Source organism: Capsella rubella, unplaced genomic scaffold (assembly GCF_000375325.1).
Source record: "Capsella rubella cultivar Monte Gargano unplaced genomic scaffold, Caprub1_0 scaffold_2, whole genome shotgun sequence".
In the NCBI taxonomy this organism is placed as follows: Eukaryota; Viridiplantae; Streptophyta; class Magnoliopsida; order Brassicales; family Brassicaceae; genus Capsella; species Capsella rubella.
In genome coordinates, this window is record NW_006238922.1 from 12,275,802 (window position 1) to 12,289,146 (window position 13,345).

The 13,345-nt window shown below is 36.9% G+C and overlaps 3 protein-coding genes across 4 annotated transcripts; 2 read left to right on the forward strand and 1 right to left on the reverse strand.

Moving 5' to 3' along the window:
- Nucleotides 1–138: 138 nt before the first annotated feature.
- On the forward strand, nucleotides 139–3,417 carry LOC17895205 (U-box domain-containing protein 43). The gene is made up of 4 exons (XM_006300686.2): nucleotides 139–454; nucleotides 697–1,250; nucleotides 1,334–1,643; nucleotides 1,761–3,417. Exons 2-4 carry the CDS (start codon nucleotides 708–710, stop codon nucleotides 3,341–3,343), a joined length of 2,436 nt encoding a protein of 811 aa, XP_006300748.1. The 5' UTR covers nucleotides 139–454; nucleotides 697–707; the 3' UTR covers nucleotides 3,344–3,417.
- Nucleotides 3,365–6,542, reverse strand: LOC17896347 (dolichyl-diphosphooligosaccharide--protein glycosyltransferase subunit 1A). Its single transcript, XM_006301071.2, has 10 exons — nucleotides 6,392–6,542; nucleotides 6,072–6,116; nucleotides 5,331–5,965; nucleotides 5,099–5,246; nucleotides 4,839–5,015; nucleotides 4,578–4,646; nucleotides 4,373–4,462; nucleotides 4,130–4,288; nucleotides 3,805–4,029; nucleotides 3,365–3,715 (listed from the first exon to the last, which is right to left on the reverse strand). Exons 1-10 carry the CDS (start codon nucleotides 6,494–6,496, stop codon nucleotides 3,524–3,526), a joined length of 1,845 nt encoding a protein of 614 aa, XP_006301133.1. The 5' UTR covers nucleotides 6,497–6,542; the 3' UTR covers nucleotides 3,365–3,523.
- A 228-nt stretch (nucleotides 6,543–6,770) lies between these two features.
- Nucleotides 6,771–8,961, forward strand: LOC17894602 (outer envelope pore protein 21B, chloroplastic). 2 transcript variants are annotated; one of them, XM_023788438.1, is made up of 5 exons: nucleotides 6,771–6,970; nucleotides 7,944–8,018; nucleotides 8,115–8,267; nucleotides 8,368–8,463; nucleotides 8,766–8,961. In XM_023788438.1, exons 1-5 carry the CDS (start codon nucleotides 6,878–6,880, stop codon nucleotides 8,847–8,849), a joined length of 501 nt encoding a protein of 166 aa, XP_023644206.1. In that variant the 5' UTR covers nucleotides 6,771–6,877; the 3' UTR covers nucleotides 8,850–8,961. The 2 variants fall into 2 exon arrangements, with proteins under 2 accessions (XP_023644206.1, XP_006302914.1); XM_006302852.2 differs by having other exon boundaries at nucleotides 6,772–6,970; nucleotides 8,365–8,463.
- Nucleotides 8,962–13,345: the final 4,384 nt, after the last annotated feature.

Genomic DNA, 13,345 nt, shown 5'->3' on the forward strand with positions numbered 1-13,345 from the left:
GGACTATTCTTATAACAACCGTTTAAAACGTATTAGTTTGGTAGTCTACATGTTCACATGTGTTCTGTCATTTGCTTCCCAATTACATAATCAACGCTTTCTTTGGTTTATGTCCATTTTTTTTTTTTTTTTTTTTTTTTTTTTTTTTTTGTCGGTGTGTGTATTTTTTTCTTCCGTCTTTGCTTAGCTGAATGAACCTATCTATTTAGTTTCCATTTTTCTTCCCCTCCCCGTCCCGATTCAGGCATGAAAAAGTATCTCCGTGTCAGGTTCAAGCTTGAGAGATGAATCGTTGACCGATGTGGTGTACATGGAAGTGACTCGATTTCCACTGAAAGATTTTGGTATTTTAAGCAGAGGGTCGTTCTCAATTTCTCAAGCTAGAAGAAAGAGAAGAAGCTAATAAGTTCTTGGTTTAGATCGGTTTCTTCAGGGCTTCTTGCGTTTGTAACTGGTACGCGTGCTTAGCTTCTTTTTTGTTTCATTTGTTTGTTATACACTCGTGAGAAAGAAAAAAGAAAAGGAAAAAATAAAATTCTTTATCGCGATTCTAAATTTGGTAATAATGCTATATAAAGGTTGTGTTAGAAACAAAATTGGCTGCTCAATTTCGGCTTTAGTTTTGATTTAAGTAACAGCTAAGTGTTTTGTTCCTCGGAACTTAGCTTAATTTGGAGTTGCTGATTACGTTATTAGGATTTGATCATATGGCCGGAAGTGGAAGTTGGGATGGAAGCCAATCAGATAACAGCTCTCAGTTCGAGCCAGGGATTGATAACATATACGAAGCTTTTATATGTCCATTGACAAAGCAAGTTATGCATGATCCCGTCACTTTAGAGAATGGTCAGACCTTTGAGCGTGAGGCAATTGAGATATGGTTCCAGGAATGTCGTGATAACGGTCAACCTCTGTCTTGTCCTATAACTTCCAAGGAGCTGAGTGTCACTGATCTGAGCCCGAGTATAGCTTTGCGTAACACTATCGAAGAGTGGAGAGCTAGGAATGATGCTTTGAAGCTCGATATTGCTCGTCAGTCGCTCTACTTGGCCAATGCTGAGACCAATATCTTGCTGGCTTTGAAGAATGTACGAGAAATTTGTAGGAACATACGTAAGATCAGGCACCGTGTGCGCAATCCTCAGCTCGTTCGGTTGATTGCTGACATGTTAAAAAGCAGTAGTCATGAGGTGCGGTATAATGCTTTACAGACTCTTCAAGTCGTCGTTGAGGGAGATGATGAGAGCAAGGTTGTCTCTTTGTTTTTTTGTCTCTGTTTATTTCTGTTTGTCTCTTTGCCCCTTTGTTAATAGACTTTTTTGGTGTGCTGAAGGCAATAGTAGCTGAAGGAGACACCGTGCGTACAATAGTTAAGTTCCTATCCCAAGAACTATCAAAGGGGAGGGAGGCAGCTGTTTCTGTGTTATTTGAGCTATCTAAATCTGAGGCCTTGTGCGAGAAGATTGGATCAGTTCGTGGAGCAATCATATTATTGGTTGGTCTGACAAGCAGCAAATCAGAGGTTGTTTCCACTGTTGAGAAAGCTGACAAAACTTTGACAAACTTGGAGATATCAGAGGAAAATGTTCGAGTGATGGCTACCAATGGTAGACTGCAGCCTCTTCTTGCTAAACTTCTTGAAGGTGATTTTTCCAAACCATTGCTTTCTTTGTCCTTTTGTTCATTAGACTCATTTTTTCATTAGACACATAGAATTTTTAGTTGGTGAGACATCTAAATCATAGCTACATGATATGCAGGTCCACCTGAAACAAAAATCTCCATGGCTTCTTATCTTGGGGACCTTGCCTTAAATAACGATGTGAAAGTTATTGTGGCTCAAACTGTGGGTTCATCTCTTATCGATCTTATGAGGACTCGCAACATGCGGCAGCGAGAAGCTGCTTTGCGAGCTCTCAACAACATCTCACCGTTCGAGGGGAGTGCTAAAGTCTTAATCGATTCAGGAATTCTACCACCGCTTATCAAAGATCTGTTTTATGTTGGGCCAAATCAGCTTCCGATTCGACTTAAAGAAGTCTCTGCCACTATTCTTGCAAATATAGTGAACATTGGCTATGACTTTGACAAAGTTCCTGTTGGACCTGATCACCAAACTCTTGTTTCAGAGGAGATAGTGGAAAACCTACTCCAACTAACTAGCAACACTGGTCCAGAAATCCAGGGAAAGCTGTTGGCAGTTCTTGTTGGACTCACTAGCTGTCCAAACTCTGTTATTAATGTTGTTTCTGCTATCAGAAACTCAGCTGCCATCATTAGCTTGGTTCAGTTTGTTGAGATTCATGAGAACGATGATTTGCGTTTAGCTTCTATCAAGCTTCTTCATAACATTTCTCCATACATGAGCGAAGAACTAGCCAAAGCGTTGCGTGGCACTGTTGGGCAACTCGGTAGCCTCGTTGCGATCATATTAGAGAATACTACAACCATCACTGAGGAACAAGCTGCAGCTGCTGGACTTTTAGCTGAACTTCCTGAGAGAGATTTGATTCTGACAATGAGATTGTTAAGAGATGGTGCCTTTGAGAAAATCATCTCCAAGATAAGTGGTATCCGCCAAGGAGAAATCAGGGGAATCCGGTTCGAGAGAATATTTCTAGAAAGACTTGTTAGTATTCTTGCTCGGATCACCTTCGCACTCACCAAGGAGACTCTAGCCATTTCCTTCTGTCGTGAGAACAATCTTACTTCAGTTTTCCTTGAGCTCCTTCAATCCAACAGTCAGGACAACATCCAGATGGCTTCTGCAATAGCTTTGGAGAATCTTTCACTTGAATCCAAGAATCTAACAAAGATACCTGAACTACCTCCTCCCAACTACTGTGTGTCGATCTTTTCATGTCTGACCAAACCGCCTGTTGTTCTAGGTATCTGTAAGATCCATCAAGGAATATGCTCAGTGAGAGAAAGTTTCTGTCTCGTTGAAGGACAAGCAGTAGATAAGTTGGTTGATCTATTGGACCATGAAAATGAGAAGGTGGTTGGAGCAGCACTTGCAGCTCTTTCTACTTTGTTAGAAGACGGTTTAGAAGTTGAAAGAGGAGTGAGATTGATTGATGAGGCAGACGGGATTACGCCTATATTAAACGTTCTGTTGGAGAATCAAACAGAGAATTTGAGGATTAGAGCTGTGTGGATGGTAGAGAGGATCTTACGTATTGAAGAAATAGCTAGAGAAGTCGGAGAAGAACAAAACGTGACTGCAGCACTTGTTGACGCCTTTCAAAACGCTGATTTTAGGACACGACAGATTGCTGAGAAAGCCTTGAGGCACATCGATAAGATTCCAAACTTCTCTGGTATATTCTCCAACATTAGTTAGACCTATATGCATTCTTGTAAATGATTTTAAGATAAATTTGATTCATTGTTAAACTCAGAGGAACTTGAGCTGTCTTTCAAAGTCGATAAACACTGCTCATTAAGGTACAAAATTTTTCTAATGGGAGTGCATTCAAAAGTCTGGTTCTAAGCATAAGAGGATCTGCTAAATTTAACTTTTCTAGATCTCATCAATAAATTCTAGAAGATCTTCAATTTCTTGCCTCAAAGCTATGATCTTTTGCTGCTGAGATGCGATCCGGTTTTCAATATCACGCCCTGAAGACTTCTTCTCGTACCCTTCCACAACAGTGGTATGTTTGGCCATTAACTTCTCTTGAAGTTCTTTCTCTTTCACAACTAGCTCTTCGACCTGCATCAACGAAAAAATGTTCGACAAAAGAGACTGTTAAGCAGCGCAGTAACTAAGAGAGGTGAGACAGCTGTAAAGAAATATGGGACCTTTGGAGATATGTGAGAAGCTGATGGCGAAGATTGTAAGAAACCCAGCAACGGCTTCAGATCTTTCGAAAGATCTTTCAGTAAACTGTCAGTGGATTTTCGGGCTGCTTTGCAGGTTTGAATGTCACCTGTTCTTGAGAGATCACGCAGCGATGCTTCGAGCTTATCATGTGCAGCTAAGCATTTTTGAATGATGCTTTGGACTTCCTGGAGTGTTGCTAAGACCTGAAAAACAAAAGGAGCCACTTAGATATCTACCACTAAGAGAAGCAAGATGTCAGTATATCGAGCGAAAATATGCTTGAAAAAAAAGGCTCCAATGTACCTCATCCCATTGGAGTTTCGCCAAATATGTAGGAGAGGACTTGGAGATTGAGAAGTCAGCCCGAGTGTATATGATGCAAGTAATGAACAAAACAAAAAATCCAGAGATTAACATCAATGGCTCACTCAGCAGATTGATGTTGCTGAACTTATAGTAAACCTGTACAGAAAACACATCCATGATCTACTAAAGATAGGAATATAGTGGATTTAGAATGACCTCATTGCTAACGTATAAGATTACCTGGATATGCTGATTGTGATCTGGAACAACGTTGTCCTTTTCAAGAACAACAACTGGTCTACCAGCTATATCTAAGTGTGAATATTTGATCTGCAAAAAAACAGTAAGTTTACTAACATGAATAATATCCTAACTGAAATACCCCGAGATTTTATAATCACCAGACCGAGGATAAAAATAATAAATAGTGCCAAGACTCTGTTACCTCTTGAGACTGCTTGACAGTAAACGGAGTGGTAACTGATATATCCTTTGACCCCTCGGGTAAAACAATCTACGAACGAAGAGGAAGACAGAAAAGAACATCACGCAAGGAAATTTTCACTCAATATCTGTGTATCATAGATCAGTTCAGTCCTGATAAAAGATTGACTGCTTTGATAATCTGCTTCCACATCATTCTTAAGCTAACAAAAATCGAACTACATAAGGAAAACACTTCAAGTGGAAAGTCTATGATACCAACCTGTACAATAAGTTTTTCAGTGACAAGGTCAATAATAGGTGAGCCAAAGGAGATGTTGACGAAACGCTTCCCTTCCGATGCAAACAAAAAGTCACTAAGTGGTAAACCATAACCTATCGTGAAAAAGGTTTTCCACCCACCAAACAAAGGAAACCTAGGCTCAATTAGTAGCTCTGTCTGCAACCAAACCAGCAAAAATATCAAAACACAAACAGCAGCAATATTTGTAAGACCAGTTATCGATAATCCAAAATATCAACCTTTTTCGAATCACTTTGCATCTCAGATGTGGAGATATTGCCAATATCATCCCTGTAATATATGGAATGGGCTCTGGGAGGTAATCTAGCAAGTAAATGCCTAAAGGCAGATGCTCCTCGGGGATTTGGTCTGGCTTGAAAATCTAACCTGCGGTTGGAATATGAAGCAACCAATTTGTGAATTAGAATAGCGAATTGCCGAATTCAATGCAGCTTCAGCAAGAGTATTAACCTTGAAAACTCGCCCTTGAGTTGAGCCCCTCGGTGAACAACATTATAATGTTCTGTGACCTGCACATTCCCCCAATGAGACACTTCTATCTCCCGCACAAGCTTCTCAGCCACGGCAAATGCAGCTTTGCTTTCAAAGTGGACAACTATTGGAGAGTATGAAAATGGTTGGAGATTCTTGTATGGGCCGTATTTGAGGTCTGATCCCTGGAGCTTTGTATTCTCCAATTTGGTGTAAGATTCGATTCTGGCATTGGGTAGTTTGATAGACAATGACTGAGATTCAACAGCGTAAGGAGAGAGATACTGTGCGCTTTCTTGGAGCATAACAAGATGAATTTCACCCTGAGTTATCTTCTCTGGAAATGGCTGAAGTACATTGGTGAATGCAGCAACTACCTCTAGCGTCAAAGTCTCGCCTTTACTGAGTGCTTTGGGTAATGAAACTGAGTAAACACTAATCGAATCCGGTAATCCTTTCGCATTAGCTTCTCTTACAGAGAGATTGGCCAAAGGGCGTTTAGATTTCCCCTTTCCCTCGCTATGAACTACCGATAAATATGCCAAATTGTTACCAAGAAACTTAGGGAAGGTCAACGTAAACTCAGAAACTGATTCAGAGCCAGAATTCAAGACCTATATACAAAATTGGAAAAGAGGACTTAGATACGCCAACACAAAAGTTACACAACATATGACTTCGTAAGTTGGAGCCTGACTAACACAGTCTCATGGAAGTTACCTTAAGGGTCTTAGTGACGCGAGCAACCTGTGAAGTCACATCGATCTGCACCAAAAAAGAAGGGACGCAATTGGATAAAGAGAGAAGAAAAAGTGAAGCTAAAAAGACTATCGAAATGAAATCACTTCACAAATATCAGAATTCTATATCCAGTCCTAACGAGATCACAAGAACGTCAGAAAAAGGTTAAATCTTTAGAGCTGATATTCCACGTGTTAAGCACAGATCATCAAATGCAAGTCGTGCTATTGGATCAGGAACCTCGTGGATCGTAAAACCAGATCGAAGATATTGTGTGGGGGAGAGTGATTGAGACTTACACGACGTTCGACTTTGGATAAAACCAGATCGGAGAACGCCGGCGTCGCGAGTACAGCGATCGCCAGCAGAAGAAGCAACAGATCGACGACACTCGATTGTTTCATCCTCGTCAGATTAGTCGGACCAGTCTTCGAACTCGCTCACTCACTCAGCCTATGACTATGAGCATTTACAAAAATCTTGCTTGACTGTTCCCGGGTCGGGTCTTACCCGTAAGAAAGGCTTATTTTATTTATCAAAGCCCATATATATTGGGCCTGAATATGGGCTTAAAGGACTAGTTTTTAGCTCATTCGCTATTGATACATGGCAGTGAGCTATTGGTTGGAATATGGTAAACCTTGATGTAGACGATAATTGATGATGATACAGTAGTCAGTCGAATTGTGGAAACTAGGTGAGGTTTTGGTTTTGGCTCTGCTTTGAGCTTTGAGTTTTCTCCAGGCGATTTTCTCGAGAAAACAAAAGTAAATTGTTGGGGGAAAATGGAGACTTCTCTGAGGTATACCTGCAATTCCAGGTCTTTGAAAATTCATGCCAAAGAGAAGGTCCCTGTGAACTCGAAAACCCATCTGCAGGTGAGAACTTTGTTTTTTGGGTTGTCTCCTTCGTATTCGTTTTGCTTGGGTTTAAGCTCTATTCATTTTTTTGGCTAGTTTATTTACTTTGGAGCTTAATGCCCAAAGTCTCTCGTTTACAAGTAGGGGTTTATTTTGGGTGTTTCGGAGTGCATTTTTACATAAGGGAACTGTAAAGTCTGAACTTTTGGTTAAGAAGATAAGATTAGGCACTGGTTTTGAAATTTTGAAGCAGCTCTTTAAGTTATCAAACCCTAATCTGAGTGAAGTTTCTGCTAATGAACATGACCTGGGATTTGTTCCAATTTTTAGAATTTAGTTGTTGCGGGAGCCAAGTTTAGGAGTGGTTTGTCTCACTCTCTTCCCGGAGTTCTTGTGGGACTCTGTATCATCATTGTGTTGTTAGGGTTTTGAGTATTGTGTTTTTGAGAATGTAAGTAATTTAGTGTAAGAATAAATATAAGATTTTGTCTGAATGGTCAATTTCCTTACAATGGTTATTGTCAAAAAAGCGCAGGCTTTCCCTGAAATCTGAATCATGATTCATTGTATCCCGCTTGCTTGTTCTGCTATAGTTGTTTGGCTTTGGCTGCAGTATCTCGACGTATATACCCAAGTTCTTTTACTATTTAGCAATCATAGTTTTAAGGAGTGGTCTGTGTCACTCTCTTCTTGGAGTTTTTGTTGGGACTATGTACCATCATTGTGCTCTTAGGGTTTTGAGTTATTTGGTTTTTGGGAATGTAATTCAGTGTAGGAATAAGAAACATTAATTATGGTTATTGTCAAAAGAAACAGGCTTTTCCTGAATCATGATTCATTACTTGTCTGTATGTGTATCCCGCTTGCTTGTTCTGCTATATTTGTTTGCCTTTGGCTACAGTATCTCTACGTATTTAGTCAAGTTGTGTTGCTATCTTGCAATCATATTTCTGTTTCTCATTGTCTTTGGTGGTTTTTGTTTTGATGATAGCTTCATGGAGAGCTAGATACTGGAACTGGGGCCCCAAGTTACTTCTGCGCGATGATAAGATACTTTTTTCCTGAGGTTTGATCTCTATTTCCGATGTCTCTTCTACCTATTCTTCATGAAATAGTTTCTACTGTTGATTGATACTAATATAGTCTTAGGAATTTCCCTTAGGCTTCAACAGGCCTTGGAGTAGGACTGCACTATGATAAACGCCAAAAGCTTCGGTGTCTGGTACGTGGGAAAAAAGAGTTTCCTGTGAGAACTGATAAGCGTGTAACCTTTAATATTAAAGGGCGGTGTGATTTTGATCAAGACTTGAATCAGGTTCAATTCTTGTTGTGGTCTCGAAAACTTTCTTTGAAGTAATGTTTCTTGATTGTGGATTTTGCCTAACCAAACTGTCCTCATTTTTTGCCAACAGAAGAACCCCAAAGGAGCTGCAGAATTTGCCTGGAACATTATGGATTTTAAGGAAGATCAGGATGTACGGATCAAAGTTGGCTACGAAATGTTTGAAAAGGTATCTCTCTCGTAGCTGTTAAGCTGAAGTATGCTGTTGACTCTTCCAAAATTTCACTCTTCTGGTTATATTTGAACCCTCTATATAATCTTTCAATGTCTAAGCCCCCAAAAGTAGACTATTTGTTGAAAGCAAAAAGGAAAGTTTTCGCTTCATACTTGCGTAGTGGCCACTATTATGAATGCCTAGACATTTATCTTCTGAAACCTAGTATCATCATTTTTAGGCTTTAAATCTCCATTGTTAAACTAATAATGCCTTTTTTAGATTCATCAAAACAATGTGTCCTTTTTTTATTTCAGGTCCCTTATATGCAGATTCGAGAAAACAATTGGACTCTCAGCGCAAACATGAAGGGAAAATGGAACTTGCGGTATGACCTGTAACTGCGTTTAATTTTCATCATCATCCTTTGAGAAATGTATTTTTACAACTACTGATGAACACATTTTTAATTCTACCAATTGATCAAATCCATAGATCTTCCAGTTTCATCTCCATTATTATTATTATTCCTTGTGTCTCTGAAGTCAAATCTAGAGGTTCCTCCTATGTCGGATAATAGGGCTCGTATCTACTTAAAGTTTATGAGTAGACTTATACACTCCTAGTTCTAGGTCCCTTAGAGAATCCTCAACCGTGTGATGGATACATAACTTAACGGGGAAAACATGCTAAACCAGAAATCCGTCATGATTTCACTAACCAATTTCTACCTGCCGAAAAACCAAGTAAATCTCAGACCGGGTTTGATTGAAGTTTTGAGATGGTGCTGCTAGGGAACATCAACATCAGTACCAAAATCTGAGTTAAAAAGCCCGCACACAAAGTGATGATCTCCAGAATCCAAGAATGGGGTATGCTCAAGATTTGCTTACTGATCATCATCACTCAGAAAACAAAAGAGAGATAAGTAAAATAAATAAAGAAGAAGATCAAAGATCGTGTTCAACCGGTAAAAGAAAAAGAGACTCGGACAAGTCACCAATTTTATCGTTAGATTTGTTGTTAGTGAGTGAGTGGCTTGAACTCAAAAAGCCACGTGACTGATCTCCTCTCTATGCATACGATTCAATTAACTATAATATCTCGATGTTTTTTGTTAGAGGCGGCTGATTAATATATAGAAAAGCTCTCTACCTTAGTGATGAGGTCCCTTTTCATTTTATCCCAACCAAAAAAAAAAATGTGCACGTAGATGTGACAAGTTTTATCCCAAATCTTTGTTGAATAGTACTACTACTTTATAATTTCCTCCCCCCAACTTGTAAAGACAGATATTTTGGAAAGTCATTGCAATTATCTTCTTAAGTCATGCATCTCAATCAACTTTTCTAGTCTTTTAGACATCATCTTTGTGTATATGTATGTATGTATATATCATGTCGGGTAATAAGTCGTTTTAGCATGTAAAATCAGTTTCAACTTTCAATTCGTTTACACGTAGGAAAAAGTTTGATATAATAATATCCATTTCGATAGTAATATTTTGATTCTATCTCTATATGATAAAGTCATCTACTTTTAAAATTTTGCAATATCTAAAATTGACTTGAAAGACGAATCAACTATAAAAAGCTAAAATGAAAGCAATTGAAAATCTCCTATAAACTGTGTCGAGTGAAATGGTATAATCATTATATTTTAAAGATAACTACAATAAAATGGATGGAATGATCTAGAAATTTACTCGAGTTTGGTTTGGTGAAACTTTTTTTTTGGGCAGAAGGTTTGGTGAAAACTTGAAAGGGTAATCACAAGGCAAACCACTTCTTCAATTGAACGAGGCCGGATTTTATATGATAACGTGGAAAACAATTTCTTAAGCTTGTTTCTAAGCCACTAGTACTGTGGGGAATGGAGAAAATCTCATGGCTGGCATTAAGTTAAGTTAATTTGGTCACATTAATTCGATGCGTTTTCTATTAAAATTTGGTTCCAGGTTTTCATACTATAAACTAATAAAAAGCAAACACTTGCGCATAATCTAATATTTAATCATATGATCATGCATATTATTCTAATGATAAAGTCCAAAGAAATTTTATATAAAAGATAACATAAAGTGAATTGTGCTTTACATGTTCACATGTGACCTGCAGAGAGCAGATTATTGCATCCCTGCGTATAATTTAGCCGGTACATATCCAAAATTTTATCACAAGAATAAGGAAAATTCCAAAACTATACGAACCTGTAACTAAAGTCGTAAAACTAGATACTGAGTACTGACAGCCAAAGTTTACATCAACTGGTGAAAGCAGTTTATAAGTACAACTCTACACGATCGATTATGAAGTTTTTAGACCCTTATTGAAGTAGTTAACAATTTATGATGCTTTTCAATATTAAAATATTTGGTTTGGCTTCATTTTTCAACTTATTATAACCGTTTATATAAATCTTTTAAGTTAATGTTGACCAAGAAAATGTTTATTAAGTAATGTAAAATTTCGGGACTACATATAGTTTTCGAATATTAATTTAAAGTTGCGAAGCATGTGACGGAAAGCAAGAGTGGGTGGTGGGAATTTGGAAAGTGATAAGTGCACTAGAAGAGAAATATATATATATATATATATATATGTAGTCAAGAAAAGAAAATTACTTAATGGTCTCTATATATATATATATATTTTTTTTGTCATGTAACTATATTTGGAAACTCGTAATTTCACACGTTTCCTCCTCTTTTTTCTTATCACACATTGATTCATGTATGTATGTATACTATAATTATTCTTCTCTTTGTTATATCAAATTGTTTGATGTATGTAAATTATTTATAGTACGTTTAGTTTCCATGCAACGATACAACAATTAGTATTAGTGTTCAAGAAATTAAGAGAGCCGACATTTATATCAAAATGTATGCACGTTTATGATCCTCTTTTGCATGAATAAGTTAAGTAGTTTAACAACCATGGTTATCTACAACAAAGATACATATTCAACTCTCCATCAAGCATTATATATGTCTCCCCTCACCAGTCCCCACTAGTACTCTCTACCGTTTCAATGTTATGCATTACCAAGACACAAACGTATGGGATCATAACGCCAACGGAAATAGATCCACAAGATCATATGAGTTTACAGTGTTCAACTTTGCAGTTGTTTAACATAATATATTTTTTCAGTCTTGCAAACGGTTAAATATATTTCAAAGTTACAGCTCAAACTGTTTAATAAGTATAACTATAACTTTCTTCCAATATATATATATATAATAAAACCGAGTGCATATAAATTGAGTGATAAGTAAAAGAGAAAAAGTTTATGAATAAGAAATGGACAGGCGTCCCTCTTTGCCAAATCTTTTCGAGTCTTGACGCATATTTTTCAGTTAGTTGTTATTATCATCCTTCACACAAACTTTGATGACTATAGAAGACAAAAGGTTCACACACACACATGAACCTTCATTTCATTCTCTACATATGTGTTAATTAGGCCGATGAAGTGACTCTTCTCCACATATGTTTTACACCTATATTTACTTTATGGCCGGCCATAGGAGAAGTTAACTATAATTATTTTCCACATGAATGATTTGGTTTATAAAAAGTTCCAAATTAACCTTCATATTAGAATTGTATTAATTGTACCGGCCAGATGAAAATATATACACTAATTATTTTTCATATGAAACTTTCTTATTAGAATATGTTATAGCAATAGTTGTTATTTTGCACCCTAACTTCGTTTTCGTACGTTAGCTCAGCTGTTCGGTCTGTCTGTACAAGGCATTATTCTCGTGGCCTAAGAGTGTTTGGAGAAAACTGTAAAGCCAAAAATGGAATACTGACTTCTTCATATGGTTTTCATAAGTATGACTTTTAATAATATACAGTTCTGGTCGATATAGTTTTATTTCGTTAGCCTGATTTCTTATAAATTCTTGTAAATTAGTTACATAAGTACATTTTTACATGTGGTTTTTTTTGGGGGAAAAAGATCAGATAAAATAGTATACTTTATCTTGGTATATAACATGACAAACTGGACCTATAGTTTGAAAAAAATATTGCAATTTATTTATTTCCATGGATCACTTTGAGGTGGTATGTGTATGTGTATGTGTGATGCAATCCCACAGTCATTATTAAATACATGGGATTGTACATACACAAAAAGGCCAGTTACTAGATAAAAAGTTCATTATTTTTGTTTAGGAGGATTACAAATTTAAAATTGATCTTATCTAAACGTTAAAAAGTTTTTCTTAACGAATTAGTCGTTATCGCCAACACCAATTTCCATGTCAGCTTAATTGACTGCAAATTAAAGTTTCGACTTCGTAATTTCGATGTTTACAAAAATTGTCAACTGATTCAAGATGCGTTTTTTCCTTTCTTTTCCTGAGCATTTTAATTGATAAGTTTTGCACTTTACTTTCGATATTTTTCATACAGTAAAATATACTTGTGAGTTGCGACGAGTTCGAAAGACATAAATCGTATATATAAGTATTTTCTTAGCATAGTAACATAGCACTTAAAAAGAATTGTTCTATAGATTTTTGTATATTCCAAGTATATATATTTTCTTAACATAGTAACATAGCACTTAAAAAGAATTGTTATATAGATTTTGTATATTCCAAGTATATATAGTCCAGCAGCCATTGATATAAAATGTTCTTTTCGTGATTTCAAAGGTCATTATAGTACGCAGAGTAGAGAATCACATTGGTCCACTAGGTCAAAACGTCATTAAGGTTCTTAAAACATATAAGCATCATCATCAGTTGAGGCAAAATACTTAAAATATAGAGTAAATAAATTTAGAATAGGTAGTAATTTTATTAGTGGTATCTTAAATATTATTAAAAAAGTGTGAGTGTCAAATGTAGGAGGATATACCAATGGGCATGTGCATG